Below are 22,495 nucleotides of genomic sequence, written 5' to 3'. Positions count from 1 at the left end.
TTCACTATATTCCACAGAAGTTGGGGCTTTGAGCTGTTGTTGTCATTTGTCTCCATATATTGCTTGATCTCTCTTTTAATTTGGTCATTGACCCATTGATTATTTAGGAGCATGTTGTTAAGCCTCCATGTGTTTGTGAGCCTTTTTGCTTTCTTTGTACAGTTTATTTCTAGTTTGGTAGAACTAGTTGGTTGGTAGGATTTCAATCGTTTGGAATTTACTGAGGCGCTTTTTGTGGCCTAGTATGTGGTCTATTCTGGAGAATGTTCCATGTGCACTTGAGAAGAATGTGTATCCTTCTGCTTTGGGGTGAAGTGTTACATGGATGTCTGTTAGGTCCATCCGTTCTAGTGTGTTGTTCAGCGCCTCTGTTTCCTTATTTATTTTCTGTCTGGTGGATCTGTCCTTTGGAGTGAGTGTTGGGTTGAAGACTCCTGAAATGTATGCATTGCATTCTATTTCCTCCTTTAATTCTGTTAGTATTTGTTTCACATATGTTGGTGCTCCTGTATTGGGTGCATATGTATTTATAATGGTTATATCCTCTTGTTTTACTGACCCCTTTATCATTATGTAATGTCCTTCTTTATCTCTTGTTACTTTCTTTGTTTTGAAGTCTACTTTGTCTGATATTAGTACTGCAACACCTGCTTTTTTCTCCCTATTGTTTGCATGAAATATCTTTTTCCATTCCTTGACTTTTATTCTGTGTATGTATTTGGGTTTGAGGTGGGTCTCTTGTAAGCATCATATAGAGTGGTCTTGCTTTTTTATCCATTCTCTTACATTTTTTCTTTTGATTGGTGCATTCAGTCCATTTACATTTAGGGTGATTATTGAATGATATGTACTTAATGCCATTGCAGGCTTTAGATTAGTGGTTACCAGACGTTCAAGGGTAGCTTCTTTACTACCTCACTGTCTAACTTAACTCGCATATTAAGCTATTATAAACATAATCTGATGATTCTTTATTTCTATCCCTTCTTACTCTTCCTCATCCATTCTTTATATGTTAGGTGTTTTATTCTGTTCTCTTTTGTGTTTCCTTTGACTGCTTTGTGAGTAGTTGATTTTATTTTTTGACTTTAGTTTGTGTTTAGTTGTTCTGCTTTCTTTGCTGTGATTTTATTTTCTCTGCTGACATCTATTATCCTTAGGAGTGATTCCATCTATAGCAGTCCCTTTAAAATTCCTTGTAGAGGTGGTTTCTGGGAGCTTAATTTCCTCAACTTTTGCTTGTCTGGGAATTATTTAATCCCTCCTTTATATTTAAATGATAACTGTGCTGGATACAGTATTCTGGGTTCAAGGCCCTTCTGCTTCATTGCATTAAATATATCATGCCATTCTCTTCTGGCCTGTAAGGTTTGTGTTGAGATGTCTGATGGTAGCCTGATGGGTTTTCCTTGGTTGGTGGTGACCTTTTTTCTCTCTCTGGCTGCCTTTAATACTCTGTCCTTGTCCTTGATCTTTGCCCTTTTAATTATTATGTGTCTTGGGGTTGACCTCCTTGAGTCCCTTGTCTTGGAAGATCTGTTGCCATGTTCTGAGAGACTATTTCCTCCCCGAGTTTGGGGAAGTTTTCAGCAATTATTTCTTCAAAGACACTTTGTATCCCTTTTTCTCTCTCTTCTTCTGGTACCCCTATAATGCAAATAGTGTTCCGTTTGGATTGGTCACACAGTTCTCTTAGTTTTTTTTCATTCCTGGAGATCCTTATATCTCTCTCTGCCTCAGCTTCTCTGTGTTCTTGTGCTCTGATTTCTGTTTCATTAACAGCCTCTTGCACCTTACTCAGTCTGCTCTGCAGTCCTTCCAGAGATTGTTTTTCCTCTGTATTCTCCCACCTAACCTGATCCTTTAGCTTTTGCATATTTCTTTGAAGGTCCAACAGCATGGTTATGACCTTTATTTTGAATTCTTTTTCAGGAAGATTGGTTAAATCTATCTCCCCAACCTCCTTCTCAGGGGTTGTCTTGGTGATTCTGGACTGGATCAGATTCTTCTGCCTTTTTACGGCTGTAGAGGTAGTTGTGGGTAGTTTGCACATGTGTTGGCTGCAAGAACAAAGTCCCTTCATGCTGGCTGGTCGCCTTGCCCTCCTCACTGCCTCTGCTGTTAAGCCACCCACAGGTAGCAGCTTCCGGTTTTATTTCCTGAGCCGTGATGGGCGTGGCAGGCATCAGAGCATCCCAGGCTCTACGGGGAGTTGCAGGCACGCTGGGTACACTCTGCTGCGTGAACTGCAACCTTTAGTGCCTTGTCTCGGCTTCCTCTGTTTGTGCATGCCGTGGAGGGGCGGGCCTCTGAGTCTGGCCCAGGTGGCTGCAGAGGATTCTCTGGGCAGTTGCTGTGGGCACAGCTGCTCTCAGGCTGCTCACCTGCTATGGCAGAACTGCCCGGATGGGGAATGGGCGGGAGCCTGTTTGTCACCATGAGGGGCTTCACATCTGCGCTGCCTCCCTGGGGGCTGGAGTGCCTGAATTTCCCCTGGATTCCCAACTGCTGGGCTTGGTGTGCCGGGATGCTTCCATCCAGCTGTGAGGCCCTTGTCCCCTTAAGACTTTCAAAATTCACTCGCTTTTATTTTGTCCCAGGGGAGCCGGCTGCAGAGACCTGCTTGCAGCTTTACTGTTCTGTTTCCCTAATATCCAGCATACCACGCAACGTGTGTCTGTGCTCCCAGTACGGATGACTGGGGCTGGGTGTTTAGCAGTCCTGGGCTTCCACTCCCTTCCCACTCTGACTCCTCTCCTCCCGCGGGGGAGCTGGGGTGGGGGGTGGGGTGGTCGGGTTCCACCGGGCCGCGGTTTGTATCTTACCCCCTTCATGAGGCACTGAGTTCTTGTCGATGTAGATGTAGCCTGGCTGTTGTACTGTATCTTCTGGTCTTTCTTCTAGTAATAGTTGTATTTGTACTTTCCAAAATATGTATGGTTTTGGGAGGAGATTTCCACTGCTGTACTCACCCCACCATCTTCGCTCCTATGTTATTTATTTTTAAATTTAAATATAACAAAGTATTTTTCTTTAACAGTTCGGTAAGATTTTACAAATGCATAATCGTATAACCACTACTGTAGTCAAGGTTCATAACTCCATTATGTTCTTTCTGCCATCCCTTTTTAGTCAGCCCTTCCCTACAGTCCTAACTAGTGACAACTCATCTGTTTTCCCTTCTTATGGTTTTGTCTTTTCCAATATATCATAAAAATGTAGTCATAAAGTGTGTAGCCTTTTGAATCTGTCTTCTTTCACTTGCCACAATGCATTTGACATTCATGCATGTTCTTGTGTATATCCATACCAAACTTTTTATTGCTAAGGAGTATTCTGTTATATGAATGCCATAGTTTGTCCATTTACCAGTTGAAGTGTTTTTGGATTGTTGTTTTAGGGGAATCATGGTTATGAATAAAGCTGCTGTAAACACTGATGCATGGGTTTTTGTGTGGACTTCAGTTTTCTATTTCTTTTGAACAGATAGCCAGAAATGGGATTGCTGGGCCATATGGTAACTCTCTCTTTATAAGAATTGCCAAACTATTTTTCCAGAGTCCTGTATTGATTTATAGTCTTAACAGCAACATATGAGAGTTCCAGTTGCACTGCATCCTTGGCAACACCTCAATTGGTACTATCAGTTTAAAAAAATGTGTTTTAGTCATTCTATGATGTATGTAGTGGTATCTCATTAAAGATATGCAGGTGGCCAATAGGCACATGAAGTATGCTCAACAATATTAGCCATAGAGAAATGCAAATCAAAACCACAAAGAGATACCACTTCATATCTACTAGGATGGCTAAAGAGATAACAGTAAGTGTTGGTAGGATGTGGAGAAACAGGAACCCTCAAAATGCTGGTAAGAATGTAAAATGGTGAAGCTGCTGTGGAAAAACAGTCTGATCGTTCCTTGAACAGTCAAATGTAGAGTTATGTGATTCAGCAACTCCATTCCTAGGTATTACCCTATAAAATGGAAACATGTCCAAACAGTAACTTGTCTATGGCTTATAATAGCATTAGTCATAATAGGCAAAAAGTAGAAGGAACCCAAATGTCTATCAACTCATAAATAGATAATTAAACATAGTTTATACAAAGGGTTTAGGTACTGGTAAATGCGACAGCATGGGTGAACCTTGAACTTCACTTCATGCCAAGTGAAAGAGTCTAGTTACACAGGACTAAGTACTGTGTGATTCTATTTGAAATACCCAGAATAGGCATATAGAGACAAAGTAGATAGTGGTTGCCTGGAATTGGTAGGGATACGGGTATTAAAGATTGATGATAGTGGGTGTGTGGGGTTTCCTTTTGGGGTAATGAGAATGTTCTAAAATTGTGGTGGTGAATGCACAACTCTTAAATATCCATTACATGCTTCGAATTGTGTGATTTGTGAATTTCAAAGCTGTTAAAATTACTAGTTTTAAATGTATAATTAAATTTTTAGTAAATATACATAGAACTGTGCAAACATTACCACAAAACAGTTTTCAATATTTCTGTCACCCCAGAAGATCCTTTCTTCCTGTTTGTAATTAATAACTATTAACATCCCACACCAGGAAACCAGTGATTTTCTGTCTCTACAGATTGGTCTGTTTGTTATATTTCATGTGAGTGGAATCATTTATCTTTTGGAATCAGACTCCTTTGTTTCTGGCTTCTCTTAATAAGGTTCCAGTTTCTGCATGTCCATGCTAACACTTGTACTGTTTGTATTTATTATAGACATCCTAGTGGGTGTGTCGTGATGGTCTCATTGTGGTTTTAATTTGAATTTTCGTACTGACTAATGTTGAATATATTTTTACATGCTTATTAGCCACTCCTATATCTTTGGTAAAATGTGTGGTAAAACTTCCCATTTTAAAAACTGTTATTGTTGACTTTTTATAGTTCCTTATATATTTTGGCACAAACTTTTTTTTGTCAGATATGTGATATACAAATGTTTTCTTCCAGCTGTGGCTTGTTATTTTCATTCTAACGTTGTAATTTGCAGAGCAGTTTTTAATTTTGACAAAGTCCAATCAATTTTTTATTACATTGTATTGTAGAAATCTGCCTAACTCAAGGTCCACAAGATTTTCTCCTATGCTTGTGTTTAAAAGTTTCAAAGTTCTACAGTTAGTTCTTTGATCCATGTTGAGTTAATTATTGTACAGGACGTGAGGTGCAGGTTGAAGATCATTTTTTTTCTTTTGCATGTAGATGTCAATTGTTCTAGCACATTTGTTGAAACTACTATCATCTCTTACTGAACTGCTCTTGCACCTTTGTTAAAAATAAATTGACAGTATTTGTGTGGGTCTTTTTGTGCTTTCTCTGTGTTTTCCTCTCTTTTTGTCTGCTTGTCTTTTTCTTGTCTTTGTTCTCTTCTCTCCTATTAGACTCTCTCTCCATCTCCCAGTTTTCCCTATTATCTTCCTCATGGTGAAATATATTGATTAGTATTAATTTAATTTTTATATATGCAGCTATAAATATGCAGAATTGTATCTTTCTCTTCAGGTAAAAAAAAATACCAGAAATGATTAACTTTTTATTATAACCATTAGTTTTTCTCAGTGAATTTGTGGCCTTGAAGAAAGATGGTGGTCCCTCTTCCCAAACCATGTTTCAGAACTTTTGCAAAAAGAGTCATTTTCCCAGTGTTACAGTTCCTTTAAAAAAAAATTAGTTACGGTAATTTCAAATTGTTATGCTGAAGGGAGTCAAGAATTCACTCTTTTTTCTAAAATGCCTTTAATTCATCCCTTAATTATAAGGTTGATTACTGACACTTCTCCTCTAGGTGGCAGTCATGATTACCACTGGATCCACAGATACGTGAAAGTTTTCAAAAAGCAGCTTAATTTTGTAACTTCTCCAAAGCCAGCTTTGATCTATATTTTTTAACACTTAAACCAATAAAGGAATTAGAATTTTGTATTTAAATAAAAACGAGAGACTTGACAATGAAATCAAGTGATACAAGTGACCGGTCCTGGCTTTGAACCCTACAAAGCACAGTCATATTTTATTTTGGTTTTCTCAGAATCTAGTTTTTCCGAAAAGTGCCCTGATACATTGAAACATGTCTCTTACATAGTTTCTTAGAAAGTTTGTGGGCACGATGTTTCCTTCATGCTGCTTCAGTTGAAGTTTTCATTGTTTCTGTTTGTTTGGAAACACCCTTTTTTTGTATTTACTCTTTGTTAGTGCTGTACAATAGTTTGGAGACAGTAGTTCAGAATTCTGTCAGCATTTCCTAGCATAATTAAGGAATTTAATTTCTGTGTTGCTAGCAGAGGGTTATTATTAACTGGGAGAATGAAAGGAGATTACATAAACCCCATACCTGAAATCTCCAGCTGCTTGCTTTTGGCACTCTGCCTGAACTGTGATTTCTGCCCCTTCAGGTTAAGAGAGCCTTTTCCCCAACCACAGTCAGTTTCTCTGTTTTTTAAGATGTTCTTAATATTAAAGCTTACTAGTTCATTAGTTTCCAATTTTTTTCCTCATCTCCATGAAACTATGGATAGAACAGGGAACTTGGCAGAGACTGTTGTGGAAAATTTGGGCAGAGATCTTAAAGCAATGTAATGTGGGCCAGGCTGCGTCATGACACACCTGAGCCTTATTGCAGACCTTTGCTGCCTCCTGCAGCAGTTGCCTTGAGTTAAGAAGCAAACTCCGCTTCTTTTTGGTCCAAGCTCAGCTGTTTATGCATATTTCTCAACCTTGGGCTGATTGGATTAATTCTGTTTATGCATATTTCTCAACCTTGGGCTGATTGGATTAATTCTGCCCTTCCCCAAAAAGGTAGCTGTGCAAGTACCTTCCCCTTCCCACATCTTCTCAAGTCTAATTCTCTATACCTAGGAGCTTTGGCTCTTCCTCTTCTTTTCACAGGGTCGGGACTTGTCCTGGGCAAGCCAGCCCTTTGCTTCTCCTGCTCCTGAGAAGTGCCAAGATTCTACAGTGCGGACTCCCATCTGCCTTCTCATACCTAGACTTTGGGCTGCTTTCCAGATACCTGCATAAGCAAGCCCTTGTCACTGCTCCCCATTCCTACCTGCACCCTTTTCCCTCTTTGCCACCCTGTTCCTTTATCCTTCCCTCCCACCTCCACCCTCTCATGCACGATGTATAAAGGATGGAAAAAGTACTACGCCCAGAAGTCTCTGAGAGAGGCATCAATGGATGAATATTTAGGCAGCTTAGGGCTGTTTCGGAAGCTGACTGTCAAGGATGCCTCTTGCCTCTTTCGGGCTATTTCGGAGCAGGTAAAAGGAAAACAAATGTGTCTTCCCTGTACTGAATTTTCAAAGTTTGAGACATGGCTTGGTACTGTAACTAGAAGACCTGTAGCCCACCAAAACAAAACTCCTTATCCCTTCCCTAGTAAAAACATCAGGTGTATAAGCCAGTTATTACCTTGCTGTGTGCCTTTACTCATTATTCCAAATCTATTGCTTGCTTTTGCTATCTTAACTTTTCTAAGTGCCACTTTAGAATGTAAGGAAGATAATGCGGTTAAACAATATTTTGAAGTGTATCTTGATCCTTTTCAGCAACGTTCCACTTCTTCTAAATTTTATGCCTAAGGAAAAATTTATAGGCTGTTCCCCGACAGAGTAGAAAAGCAGGGGGGGGCGGGCATTGACAGAATCATCTCCCCTCATTCTCATCTCACTAAAGGAATCACAGATTTTAGTGAGGACTTAATTTCCTAATTTCCTACATACGTTCTGATTAAGGGATAATGAAGTGTCCAGTTCATAGTCTTAATTTAGAAGCTTCTGTGTCAAATTACTGCTGACAGTGAGCTGGTCTTTCTCTTCTTTTAGTTGTTTTGCAGCCAGGTCCATCATTTGGAAATCAGGAAGGCTTGTGTTTCATATATGAGAGAAAATCCACAACCTTTTGAGTCTGTAAGTAGAATACATACCCAAGGGAGAGTATATAGCAGGTGGGAAATGAATTTTGAGCTTCTATGTATGAAAATTACATCATTCTCTCAATAGCAAATATTTAATTTCCAGCTGGCTTCCTTCCCCCTGGCTAGCCATGCGCTGGACCTCCTTCTGTAATTAGACTGTTTTGTACTCCAGTTAAAAGTTGAGAAGAAACAGTTAATCTGTATACTTTGAACTACTTTCTCCCCCACACCAAAAATTCCCCAAAGACTGCTGTTTTTTATTATCCAGACCACTGTTTTCTTGAACAATTAATCATAGTTCACAAAGGTTTGGCTATGCAACTGTATATTTAAAAATATATACAAATACAAACCTCCTCTGCTTTAATTCTGTGCACAATGCTCTTCAGCCAGCCAACTTATTCTTATAAAACTTAATTGTAAGGAAACAAATTAGGAAACCTATTTTCATGTGACAAATTGGTAATTGAAGCACTGTCACTAATGATTGACTTTAAAACAACTTAGAAGACATCTTTGTATATGTTGAAGCATTTGAATTCTTGGAACAAAATTAGGTTTTATCAAGGCGTTTTTTGAAGTGTGTCTTGTGTGGCTGTTGTGTGTTGTGTTGTTTTTTTTACTGTGTTTAGCTTTTCCAGTACTATTTGTTTTCTTCTGACCAAATTTTGCGTATTTACCTGCTGTTTGAGGTTTACTCTTAATTTTCTCAACAGGTTTTGGTGAATTTTAAAACTACATAAAGGCTTTTTTACTTTAAAGCTATTACCTTGAAATTAATCACTATCTTCACCCCACCTGGGGAAGGATTATTCGTGAAATTACTTTAAATGCAAGACGATGGTGTAAAGCAGTGCATCTCAAGTACTTTTGTGCATACAAATCACTTGGGGATTTTGTTAAAATACAGATTGATTGAGTAGGTCTGAGCAGGGCCCATAATTTCTGCATAGTTAAACTCCCAAGTGATGTTTGCTCTTATTTGTGCATGACATTTTGAGTAACAGAGATGTGTGTGTGAAATTTTAAAACTATGAGGATGAATCTCCAAATAATTATGCCAAGTGCAAGAAGCCAGAACCACCCTCCCACCAAAGTACATACCATACAATTTCCTTTATTAAAACTCTAGAAAATGAAAACCAATCTATTGTGACAGAAAGCAGATCAGTGATCGCTTTTGGGTCGGTGGGGCTAAAGAGGTGCAAAAGGAAACTTAATATTCACTATCAAGATATCATGGTGGTTTCATGACTGTGTACATATGTCAAAACTTAACTGCATTTAAATATTTGCAGTTTATATGTCAGTTGTGATTCAAAAAGTTGTTAAAAGGGTTTGAGGAAAAATTAAAATTTGATTTCACATCTTGTGATATATTTGCATGGGACTAGTCATATAGTCCTTGAATTTTTATTTTTATTTAGGTACTTTACATACAGTAAAATTGGCCATTTTAAGTTAAGTGTTACTAGTTTTGGCAATAATATGCAGTCATATAACTGCCACTGTAATCAAGATAGTGAACAATTCCATCACCCCAGAAAGTTGACTTGTGCCCTGGGCTTTTTTGAAATAAATTTCCTTTAAGATTCCTCAGTTTAACTTGGTAAATGCATGTCTCCTGTCAAGTATGAAATTATTCTAATTATTGGACTTGCTTGATTCATGAAAATGTCAGGTTACTTAAATAGGAATTTCAAAACTAAAAGGCATACTATTGGATGAAATGCACAGGTAGGTGAATAAGCCAGGATCAGTTCCAAAGATGATTGTATAGTCCATCTTTTCTCCACTCAAAACTTTGTGTATGTGCAAACCTTCTTGAGATGCTGTGCAAAGTCATAATTGAATACTGAGATTGTTGAGTTGAACAAAAATCTATTGGAGGATAATATTGAAGAATATAATCAGATTTTGGTAATAATATGTAATTGTTTAAGTCAAGATTTTTTTTATTTTTGAAGTATGTAGAGGGATCTTTTGAGAAATACCTGGAACAGTTGGGAGATCCCAAGGTAAGATTCAAACATGGGGGTTTACACTTTTCAGAGTATTTGGAATAGTAACCTAAATATTCATTCAGCTGTGTCACTTTAGCTAGACTCAACCTATTTTCTTAAGTAGCCAGCTGATTTGAATCAAATAGTTCTTGCAAAAGGTTAGAATCTGGCTACAGAACTGTTAAATTGTGTCGAATAGTGAGAATTGTGTGTTAAGAATTTTATCCTCCATAGACTAGTGAAAGAGTACACACTGGCAACAGGACAAGCCTAAGCCTTTTCACTCTAATCGGGGAGGGGGACTGGTAATGAATGTTACTAGCAGGTTGTTTCTTAGAACTCTTCTGATTTGTAGTTATCTTTTTATGTGGGCGTAAGATCCATAAACACATTTATTTAAAATAATTTATGTGATTAGTTCCATAGTTGTGGACTTAAAACTCTTGTGCTAAATACCCTGCTGACTTCATATTCTTATGCTAATTCCATTTTTATTATGCCTTTTAAATCTTCCATAATAATTGTCCTTGTTAATAACTAACTAAGGTTGTCTTTAGGTCTACTTTTTTCAGACTAAGTTTATGTTAATGATTAACTATCACAATATCCCAAGCCTCAAAGCAAGTTATAGAAGTTCTTCATCTAAAGTAGTGCTAAGTATCTAAAAAAACAATTGTTAAACTTGGAAAAACTACCTCCTAGCTGCAGAACATTCTTAAAACTTTATGCACTGTTTATGTTTAGGAAAGTGCTGGCCAGCTGGAAATAAGAGCTCTTTCTCTAATTTATAAGTAAGTTGAACCTCCTTTTTTCAAAAAGAGAAAATGTGTGTATGTGTGTGTGTGTGTGTGTAAGATTTCTATTAAAGTCCCCTTAGTATTGGGAAAATTTGAGATTTGATGTATTGATATATAGAATGAAGAAACCTAAGGAAAGTCAGTTGGTACAATTTTGGGGTGGAGAACCTCTAGCATTTTGTACATTTGAATGGAAGAATAAAGGACTTTAAGAACTGCTGGTATTATTCCTGTCGAAAGTCAGAATATTTATCTTAGAGTTTTTATGTATTTAACTTTGTGCCTCTTTTGCTTGCATCCTCAGTGGAACAGTATCACTTCTAAAATAAATTTGTTCTTAAGGACAAAAATATTAGGTATTACAATGATGGTTTGTGGTTCTTCAAAGAATTACAATACGTAAGTGTACAGTGTATCTGGTATTAAAATTTCATAGGGAAATTAAGAAAAGCCTAAAAAGGCTTTTTAGGGAGGTGATAATGGGAAATTTGAGAAACACTGCCCTACTGCTTTTGCAAGTTCTATTTTGGTCTTCAGAACTGAAAAAGCATTTTTGAAAGTTGTGCAATTTTGAAAAATAGCTACATAATGTAGGTTGTAGGTGTGGAAATCTTGTTCATTTGAGAAGTTTAATCTGTTTTGACTCCTTAAAAAATTTTAAGATGGTGAGATGGCATAAACTTTGGTAGGGTTAGAACCCTGTTTTGGGGAGTTATTCAAGTTAGTATTTTGCAATCTGCTCCTTTCTTAGTAAGTCCAGCAATAAGTAGTATTGAAGAGGCATTGGGCAGGCTGATGTCAGTTGTTGGCTTTTAACTCACTGGCACCCAGCTTGTAAATTGGCCTGCTTCTGTTTTTGTGTGACCCTCAGGCTAAGAATGCTTAAAAAATTTCTTTAGATGGTTAAGAAATCAGAAGACTATTTCATGGCATGTTAAAATTACATGAAATTCAAATTTCAGTCTGCATAAATAAAGTTTTATGGGGACACAGTTATCTGCATTTGTGCATTGTCTCTGGCTGTTTTCAGAGCTACAATGTCAAAGTTAAACCATATGGCATGCAAAAACTGAAATGCTTAGTGTCTGGTCTTTACCATGAAAAAAATTTGTCAACCCCTACCTTAAATAAATAGGAGCCCCCAAAACTCAAAAACATACATACACTTGTTAATCTGTCTTTGCTCTTTCTCCCATGTTAAGATACATATATTAAGCAATCCACTGGACTTGACCTACCTTAATTTAGCATTCTTTAGTCTTTTAAACATTTGGATTATTTTATATAAATGAAGTATGCTGTTTAAAAGCACAAATACTTGTTCTTAGAAGTTTCTCATTTATATACTAAATTACCTGTTCTCGCCCACCATTGTTTTCTACTCACGTAGACGGGATTTCATTCTTTATTGCTATCCCGGAAAGCCTCCAATTTATGTCACAGATAATGGCTATGAAGACAAGGTAAGAAGATGAGTGAGTGTTTACTAAAATAAACTGAATGATACTGCTGGCTTACCAGGGCATCGGAAATCCTTTTTTTTTTTACCTAATTAATGGAAAAAATAAGCATAGTCTAAATGAGAATTTTCTCTGCTACCAGCCTTTTCCTCTCCAGTCAGTCCTCCATGCTTCCAGATAGTTTTCCTTTGTATCTCAAATGTCAGTTCTTTTGAAACCTTCCCAGCTCCCCTGGAGTTATTTCCTCCCTTTGATTTCCTCTAACATGACCTGAAGTAATTATAATATTTATCACATTGTATTGTTTTCATTTCTATGATCTCATTAGTCTGAAGAGTGTGCTACTATTAAATCAGTAGGGTGCTTGTAAAATAGTAGGTTCTTTTGTTGGTTGAGAACTCTCAACAGGTAAACAAATTGTTCTTCAGCATACAATTTTTATTTGAAAAAGATTTTAAGAACAGCCTTTTGTCCTGATTACAGATTTTAAGAAAAGCCCTTTTATCCTGATTATTTGATTAGTAAATATAGACTGCACAGTATTTGAGTTTTGTAAGTTGTTTTGTTCCATGGAGCAAAATTCAGGCAACGTTTTTATTATGGTGAGAGAAGACCAGACACTGAGAGAACTGTTAAGATGTTTAAGTAATCTAGATAAAAGATGTGAACTACACACTTGGCATTAGGAATAGGGGAAGGCCAAGTGGGCTGCAAGAGATAATTTGGAAAATAAGTATAAATTGGGGCGCATTGTTTTACTAATGGTACTTCCATCTGTTTTACTCAGCAAACATTAATCCTCTGTAGTGTACCAGACACTTTACTGGGCTTTGGGGATACCAAAGTAAATACAACAAAATCCTTGCCAGGGGTCTTAAGGGGTTATCAAGACAGACATGTAATAGTTAACTACAGCAAAGTAATACATTTTATAAAGAAGTATGTACAAAGAGCATAGGAAAAAAAGCCCTTCACTCTCCTTGAGTTTAGGAAGTTTCATGGTGGTTGTGACATTTATGGGGAATACCAAAAAATGAATCCAACAAGTATGAAAGCAATCTGTTTAGAGGAAACATACGCAAAGGGATGGAAGCAAGAGATCATTGGGTGGGGAGAGGTCAATGCTGAAAAGACAGGCTAGAGTTACATGAGGGGTGTTAGAAGGCCATCTTAAGAATTTGGCTTTTTATTGTACAGAATAGTCAATTGAAGTTTTCTTCTACTATTTTATTATTAAGCTTTTAAAACATACAGAAAACGTGAAAGTATTTTACAGTGTGCATCTATATACTCACCACCTAATCTGCTGTCAGTATTTCGTGTCCTTGCTTTATCATATATCTATCCCATCTCTGTTTACCAGTCCAACTTAATTTTTGGTGTCTGAAATGTACTTAAAATACATCAGTACAAGTGCCCCTAAACAGTTTTTAAACAAAGGTGTGACATACTCTGAATTGTCTGAAGAGAAGGAGTGTTAGCTTTTTGGTTTTAGCAATTTTACACAGCATTGCCTGAGGAGATTTAGACATTTAGATCTTTATTAGGACTCTTTAGACCTGCAATTCATTTTTTTCCTGGATATTTTATTCTTAAAATTTTCATATAGAGAAAAGTTTTGAAAGAGTTGAGTAGTGAATATCCATATACCCAGCCCTTAGTTCCTACAGTTACACAGCTCTATTTTCATATGAGTCCTATACATCTTAGAGATATTATTGAACTAATTAAGGGGAAAGCATCATACACTGGGAGCCATGATACTACAAAAATGTAAGGTCTTTTGAGTATGTAGCCATGAGAATAGCATGTATAAATCTCATCCTTGAGCTGATGAGACTATTATTAGCTTACATAGAGAGAGCTAATACTTATCAGCATTTGTGTATTTACATGCAAAGGATTGTGTATATATGTCTAATTTGGGAGTGTATAAGTGTGATTGTACATTCTGAAACTTAAGAATGGGAAAGCCAGGTGACAGCAGAGTGTTTTTGTTAGGTGACACCTTGATTTGCCTTAAACTTGTACTGTATCTCATTTTAGGCTCTTAAGATTTGTATTTGAATTGTTTGGGTTTTCAAAAATGACTATCAGAAACAGTGAGCCTTCCATAAAATATATTTTAGAGCAAATTCTGAAATAAATGCCTAATGGTCACCTTGGTTCCTTTCATCATCTATATTGACTTAACTCTGTATTTTACATAGTTATCCAGTATCAGAGAAAATGCTACTGGAAACTAGCCATCTTCACTCAGCATATTGGTCTAACTAGAAAGAATAGAAATAAATTAATATATTTAAAACAAAATAAAACTTAAACCTGGGCGTGTAGAGTAAAAAATCAAGTCCCCGTTCATGCTCTTAAGTCTCATGCTTTAAACTAGTTTGGGTGAGTATCCCTCTGTATCATTCTCTTTGCGTTTATTTTCTAAATGTGGATGGGCTCAACTTAACATTCTGTTCTTTTCAAATATCTTTTCAAATATCTATCCTCATCAATAATACGGATCTACTTCATTTTTTCACTACTTTACTGCCATTACATCCCACCCGCCTACCCCCAACAGACAGACCACCCACAAGTTTATATGAAAGAATTATTTTATGTTGGGATGCCACCCACAACATGAAAGCCATCATGCCTAGTTTTGCCTCTTCTGTCAAAATTGAACTCATTGCTACTTGAATAGAGAAATTGTACAGTCATATTTCTTCTTCCCTGCTTGTTCATCAGTTTTGGAACTGGCAACGTTTTCATTATGTTTTATTAGTTTATTACATTTAGTTTTATTTCAACTACTCCTTAACAACTACCTTCAGTTATTAACCTTTCTTAGTTTGAGTTCCCAGTTCTAGTCCAAAATAGAGAGGCTTCTCTGCTCAAATCTGCTTACTGTTCCTTGTGTATTAAAAAACCCCTCTTAACTGTAAATACCCCTTGGGGTGGGTAAAACTTAAAAAGTTAGACTTTTCTGTGAGTAACTTTAGCTTGACACTTACCCTCAGTTCTCTGAATTGGATTATACTGATGGGATTAAAGTTGTGATTTCAAACAAAAGGCTAGGGAAGAATGAAAAATCTAGAATCAGAGAATTTGATTATTGGGAGAAGTTTGCCCAGGGTAGTGTAAGAAGGTAGAAAAAAAGTAAAAAATAAAAATTAAAAAAATTAAAAAGATAATTTCCTGCCATGGAGCTTTGGTGGCAACATCTTCCCGTAGAACCACCTTTGGTACTTCAGGTTGCTGATAACCAGAGATATCTTCAAATTAGGCTAAATCACTAAGGATTACATCTCTTACACAAGACACAGGGTTTTGAACAAAAATTCAGAAAGGTTTTGGAGCAGTTTATAAACATATTTCCTAACATGGAACCAGGGGGCATTTTTACTGAAATAATTTAGTTAGTGAACATGGCCTTTGAATTGGTGTTGGGAAAAACTAGAAGTCAAAGGAATCAACATTAAATTAACTCATTCTTTAGCCATCTCAGTGCCTTAATTCATTAAGTAAGTCTCGTTAGTAGTATTGATAGCTTGGTATATTGCTATTTGGTACAGTGGAAAACATATTTAATACAATTGATGTCCCTTCCCAATCCCCTCTGCTCTGGGTTTGGGGTATTTGAGTATTTGACCTAATTTTTCCAGTCGTTTTTAGAAGTTAAGCTAAGTCTTTTAACTTTTGGTAGACTTTCTGTTTTATTTACCCAATTTGTAGAAGTTCCCATGTTTTGCAAATCTGTACATCAGCACTTGTTTCTTGTATTTACAAGAATGTGATCGAGGCTTACAGTGAAGTCTTAGCAGGCGTTTTAATTTTAACCTCGGCATTTAAAAGTCACTGTCCAGAAAATCTCTGAGGTATAGCTTGCATTTATCTATATGTAAATTTTAAAAATCATTTTTCTTCAGCTTTATTGAGATACAATTGCCACATTATGCTGGATGAAATAAGAGAAAAACACTGTATGATATCACTCATATGTATAATTTAGAAATCACTGTTTTTAAAAAACAGTTTCTGATTAGCAACTTAATTTCAAGTAGTTCATGGTTGTAAGATGTGTAACATTCACGTAATTGTTTTCTGTGTGCTTTTTTCTTCAGATTCTACTCTGCTCTTCAAGTAATGGGCATTATGATTCAGTATACTCAAAACAGTTTCAGTCAAGTGCTGCTGTTTGTCAAGGTACTTGAAGACTTTATAAATGTTCTGGTGTGATTTCAGGTGATTTGTTGGCCATCTTTAAATTGAAGGACCCACCATGAATAGCTCTTTTAAAACCCTGCTGACACCTGTTGAATTTGTATACTGGTTAATAGCTGTTTACATGGTTATAGAACCACCTTATTTTGATAATTTGCATTTTGGTCATTTCTTCCTTTAGCTATATTGTATGAAATTCTCTATAAAGATGTGTTTGTTGTGGATGAAGAAAAGTTGAAGACTGCAGTTCAGTTGTTTCGAAGTAGTTCCAGAAAGAACAGAAACAATGTGACTGGCAGTGAGGATGACCTTATTGACTACAAGAGTTCAGCTCAGGATAGGTAATAAAGGGAAAGGGGAAGTCAATCACGAGATCGTTATGTTCATGTTTCTATGCATCATCATTTGAAAGTGGAAGGGACCTGGAAGCTTATGACTTAGACTACACATATGAATGTATGTATATGTGTATTTATAAGGATATACATTTTTTTAATGAGGAAAGAGAAGTTTTACCAAAAAGGCAGCCTGTACTGTGAGTTGCTCAGGCTTTGTGGGGTTTGGTGCAAGTTGGAATCTAGTTTTTTTATTGCTAGAAGAGACTTTAGAACTATCAAATCCCATGATTCTCAAACTTCAGTTGTATACAAAATATTTAGGGTGCTTGTTAGAAAGGCAGATTCTTGGGCCTACCTTCACAAAATTTGATGTCAGAGTGAAGTTAAGAATCTGCTCCTTTAACAAGTATACCCAAGTATTCAGATGTAGGTAAGCTGTGGACCACATATTGACAAAAACTGATTCAGAACCACCACCATCATTCTGTAGAAGGTAACTGAGGTTCAGAGTGGTTACTTGACACACATCCATCTAGTAAAGAATCTCTCAGGGTAAGACTAGTTTTAGAAGCTTTTGAGTGTCTGCTTTTCGTACTCCCTAAGTATGTAGATTGAGGCAGCCATTAAACAGATTTAGTCAAAAACTTACATTTAAAATTGTAGTTTTATATTCTTGATTCCTAGTTCTGTCTGGAAATTCAGAGAGGTTTGGTTCCAGTCAGGTATCACATTGTCTTTTTGTCATGAAGTTCTATTTCTTGGATGTTTAATGCTTGCGATTATTTTCTTTTTTTGGTAGAAGAGGGTTTTTTGGGTGTTTGTTTTAAAGCTTATATGGGAATGCAGGAGGTAGCTGCCATATATCAGGGTGAAAGTTTCTTTTCACTGATTTTGTCTTAAGGGCTTCAGGCTTACAGAAACTACAGTAGTAGGAAGTCAAGGTATATTGGTTATCTATTGCATAACAATATTACCACAAACTCATCAGCTTAGCATAACACACTTATCTCCCAATTTATGTGGGTTAGGAGTCTGGGTATAGCTTAGCTGGGTTTTCTGCTTAGGGTCTCACTCTAGTCTGCAATGAGGATGTTAGTATTGAGTTCTTACCTGGAGTTTTGACTGGAAGGATCCACTCCCCTACTCACATGGTTCTTGTCAGCATTCCGTTCCTTTCAGCTGTAGGACTACGATTTATTTGCTGGCTGTCAGCTAGAGGTAACCCTCAGCTCTTTACTACATGGGGCTGGAGAACATGGCTGCTTGTTTTCTTAGAGTCATAGAGCTACCAGCAACATAGTCACTACATTCTTATGTTAATGTAATGATACACATCCTATTGGTTAGAAGCAAACTAAGGGAGAGGGGGATCACACAAGGGCATGATTATAGGGGCCATTCCCCACAGATTATAGGAGGTAATCTGCTGAGTATACTTTCAAAAAAGGAAGCATAAAGGTAAATGTTGGGATGAAATAGTATTTGCCTCATTTTTAGAACTGAGCTACTTTAACCACTAGGTGGTGGTACAGATGTCAGGCTTAAGACTTCTTAGCTTCTGCATTTATATGAAGCTCTTTGTTCTAAATCTTTTTAATTAGGACTGAAGAGTTAGGTGCCTGCTGCGATGCTGAAAATATACCAGAGGAGTACAGTGAAGGAACAGATGAAGCAAAGGTTTGAGATTTTCTAGGGCAAAGAAATTTCATATTCTTGGCATATGGCATCATAACTTAAACTAGTTAAGGTCAAATAAGTCCATTCTAGTTAAACGGGGTGGTGGAAAAGTTGATGTCTTCCTTTGTGGAAGTCTTAATCTGAAAATCTAAAATACGTGCTTAATGTTCTCTCTATTTCTATTCTTCAGGAATTGTAGATTTTTTTTCAAAGTAATCCAAACCCTTGAGAAATTTCAGCTCTTTTCAAGTTATATTTCAAACCCAATAGATAATTAGTTTGTAATCAGTCTTCTGATGCTAAGGTTTCTTTTTGTCATTAAAAAATATAATAACCCTGTTCTGCAAAGAAAATGGTTGATAATCATGGTTGAAGAAACAGGAGAAATGTTACCATCTGTATAGGCATAAAATCAAGCAGACCTTCCATTTGAAGCTAGCTATGTAGGACATTATTACAGTAATCACTGTGTATGCTTCAAGTGCTGATAATTTGGGGAAATAATTGAACAAAAGGAAGTAGAAGAGTGGAAGAAGGCAATTCCTTTGGAAATCGTAACAAATTTTGACGAAAGCAAACTTTTCAGATTTTTTCCCAGTTATTTTAGGGTATAGAAACACTTGCACCTCTGTGTGCATATCAAAATGAGACTCGTTGAATATTTGTGATTGAATCTTTAATGTTGGTCTGTATTGCATTGATTTATATGTGTCATGTCTTGAGTTGTTGGCTGCTTTAGACAAAATTTCCCTTATGCCATATTTTTAGATCGTTTGCGTAATTGCTTCTTTAGTCTCCTCACCTTTCAGATGCAATAAATAAAATTTATTGTGGCATACATTTATTCTTTTAATAAAGAAGGAAAGGAAGCCACATGTACATACTTTTTTAAAAAAAGAAAAGGAAGAAAAGAACCTGATTCTTCCTTCTTCATAGAAGGAAGACTCAAGCTAAGGATGGGGAGTTTGTAGCATGATTATTTTTTATTTTAGTCTCCAGGAAACCAGTCAAAGATGCCCTTCCCTTACAAGGTGCTCAGAGCCCTGGATCCGGAAATCTATCATAATGTAGAATTTGATGTTTGGTTGGACAGCAAAAAAGGTAATGACATGTCAACAGAATACTTTTGAATCCTGACAGATCCAGGAGAATAATTTTGCAGATTGTTTCTAACAAGAGATGTTATTAGATGTCAATGTACTGTTAGGTTAAAAAAAAAAAAAAACAGCCGGGAACTTTTTAGCTTAATACGTGGTTTAAATCTAAAAGAGGAAACAAATAGACTTAGAAGTGAGGATGGATCTTAGAATCTGATGTTTATCTGGGACATCAACTTTGAAAAGACTGTGTGGTGATAGTGTGTAGATAGCTAGGAGTACCAGAAACTTAAAACTGGAAATAAGCTTATTTAATTTGTTAAGACTTCCCTCATTGATAATACATCAGGTGTCTGCAAACCATGGCCTGTGGACCAAATCTGACCTGCCACCTGTTTTTATGTGTTCCATGAGATAAGAATGGTCTCTATATTTTTAAGTGGCAGAAAAACATGAAAGAACAGTGTATTGTGACACATGAAAATTAAATGAAATTTAGATTTCAGTATCCAAATTTCATGACAGAGTTGAGTAGCTGGAACAGTCTTTGTGGCCCACAAAGGTTTAAACATTTACTATGTGGCTCTTTACAGAGAAATGTTGCCAACCCTTAAAATAGGTCGTTGTTTTCTCCTTTTTTGGTAGCTAAGTTGATCAAAGTAAGCCTTAAGTTCTGCCTTCAAGGTAGCCCTTAATGTTTAATATTCAAAAACTTGAACTTTGATGAACCTAGCTATAGTTAATAATCTAGAATGAGGTTATGACCTCATGGAACACAAAATGTTGTTAACAATAAGAGACTGCATGAGGAAGCTGTGTAGTGATACTTTTTTTACATTTTTTTTCTTTAATTGAGCTGTGTTACTTTTAAATGGTACCTTATTGGTGTTTGACCAATTCTAAGATTACAACCTCCAGTTTCCACCTATTTGTGTTTTGTAGAACAAAAATATTCTGGCAGGTCTCCTTAAATTGATTTAGAGGAAAACCCATGAAGAGGAATAGAATGACTCATTAAAACTTTTTAAAAGAAACTTAGCTTATGGTGGTAGCATTATCAAAGACACTGATAAAATATACAAAATCAAATGATGTAGAGCACTTGAGCTTGAATCTTCATTTTTTTTAATAGAACTTCAAAAATCTAATTACATGGAGTATGCTGGGAGACTGTACTATTTGGGAGACAAGTGTCAGGTTAGTTCTTTCTTTAAAGAATTAGTAATATGTTCCTCCAAATAATTTGTGGCTTTAGTTACTAACATAAAGTTTAGAAAACTAATTTACAAAGTGCTAGAAAAATGTGCCTTCTCATGTTTGTGTTAAATTTTAATTACAAATGTTTGTGATTAGATATAAGGCTCTTTCAGCATGTGCTGCCTCCATTGAACCAGACTGCCAGTGTTGATTATCAACTGGTTTAATAAGTACACATCTGAACTCCATTTGGGAGAAGTGATCTTTTTATTTGGCAGAAGCCAGATAATGTCTGTCAACCTGAGACTAGATATATTCTTACTGTCTCTTCCCATTTCAGGTTCACTTGGATTCAGGTGGAAGATACTATGATGCTCATATTCAGGAACTTGGAAATGAGAACCATTCAGTAACAGTCTTCATTGAAGAACTGGCAGAAAAGTGAGAATATAATAAGTTGTTGAATTACCAAAATCTGTGGCTCTTGATGCTTTTTTGTTGAGAATTACCAGCATGCTAGTAAAAGAACCAAAGTTATATCTGGCAGAAGCTTAAGATAACTTACTTCAAATTGTAAAAGCATATGCTGAAGTATGATGTTTCGGTATACTTACTTGTATAAAAGTTTCTAAATCCTAGGCATTAGCAAACTTATTAGGAATATTAATACAACAGAATTCTGGTATAAAACTGTTCAGATGAATTAGAAAGCGGCTTTGCTAACTGAGCCTCTGCCAGTTGAGAACATTAAACTAGATTATGCTGTCCTAACAACCAAAGAAATCTCAGGCTTAAACCAATAATATTCATTTCTTGTTTAGTATGTTTACAGTCTGTCAGCAAAGAGGACCCAGTCCAGCAAAGGCTCTATCTAGGCATATGTTCCCATGATCACACTTAGGGAATGAGACCAGGACAAATCATGTGCAGGTTCTTCAGGTATCTGCTCACATTTATAGGCCAAAGTGGGTTACACAGATGAGCCTGAAGTCAATGGGGGTGGGAAAATACAATCCTCTTCCAAGGAGAGGGAACAAGTATTTGTAAACTTTTCTACCACAATCTCTCCTCTGGAACAGGATACATACTATAAAGAGCTATGAAATCGTACAAACTATTGTTAGATTTTCTAGTCTGAATAGAAAACCTTAACGGATAGCTAGCGTCAATGTTTTAAGTAGAATACACTTGAAAATGAAGCAAGAGGGGTTGGGATATGTGTAACTACTAAGAATCCAGTCTTGTTGCAATGGCTTCATGGTGACATCTTTACAATTTTAAGGCATGTTGTTCCACTGGCTAACTTAAAACCAGTTACCCCAGTGTCACCTGTTCCTGTCTGGAATCCTGTGCCTGTTCAGAAAGGAAGAGGTTACCAGAAAACTTCGGGGATCTATGGCCCAGAAATGGGTTTGTATGCTGAAGGTTTTATTATTTTCCCCTTCTTGTACTTGTCTATATTGTATTTTTTTTAAGGTATAACATAAGTCTTGTTCTAAGATAGAGTTTCTCAACTTCAGCACTGCTGACATTTTGGGACAGATAACACTTTGTTTGGGGACGTGGTCCTATGCATTGTAGGGCGTTTGCCTGCATCTCTGGCCTCTGTCCATTGAATACTGGTAGCATCCTCTCCCCCAGTTGTGCCAACGAAAAATGCTTCCAGACATTGCCAAATGTGCCCCAAGTAGCAAATTTATCCCTAGTTGAAAATCAGGTTCCTAGGGGATTTTGTATAAAGTTAAGCTGAAATAGATTTTAGAGACAAGAT

The 22,495-nt window shown here is 36.6% G+C and overlaps 1 protein-coding gene across 1 annotated transcript in view; it reads left to right on the top strand.

Moving 5' to 3' along the window:
• Positions 1–22,495, top strand: part of LOC108396645 (ALG13 UDP-N-acetylglucosaminyltransferase subunit) — a 69,700-nt gene that overhangs the window by 22,036 nt on the left and 25,169 nt on the right. Inside the window, 15 exon segments of the mRNA XM_073228310.1 lie at positions 6,911–6,944; positions 6,947–6,988; positions 6,990–7,067; positions 7,069–7,284; positions 7,849–7,932; positions 9,908–9,958; positions 10,688–10,734; positions 12,131–12,203; positions 16,316–16,397; positions 16,597–16,756; positions 18,355–18,430; positions 19,423–19,531; positions 20,660–20,724; positions 21,065–21,165; positions 22,007–22,134. Of these exon segments, the coding sequence (XP_073084411.1) occupies positions 6,911–6,944; positions 6,947–6,988; positions 6,990–7,067; positions 7,069–7,284; positions 7,849–7,932; positions 9,908–9,958; positions 10,688–10,734; positions 12,131–12,203; positions 16,316–16,397; positions 16,597–16,756; positions 18,355–18,430; positions 19,423–19,531; positions 20,660–20,724; positions 21,065–21,165; positions 22,007–22,134 (1,346 nt within the window).

The sequence above is a fragment of the Manis javanica genome, unplaced genomic scaffold (assembly GCF_040802235.1).
Source record: "Manis javanica isolate MJ-LG unplaced genomic scaffold, MJ_LKY HiC_scaffold_24, whole genome shotgun sequence".
Classification (NCBI taxonomy): domain Eukaryota; kingdom Metazoa; phylum Chordata; class Mammalia; order Pholidota; family Manidae; genus Manis; species Manis javanica.
This window is presented reverse-complemented; position numbering and strand designations above follow the sequence as displayed.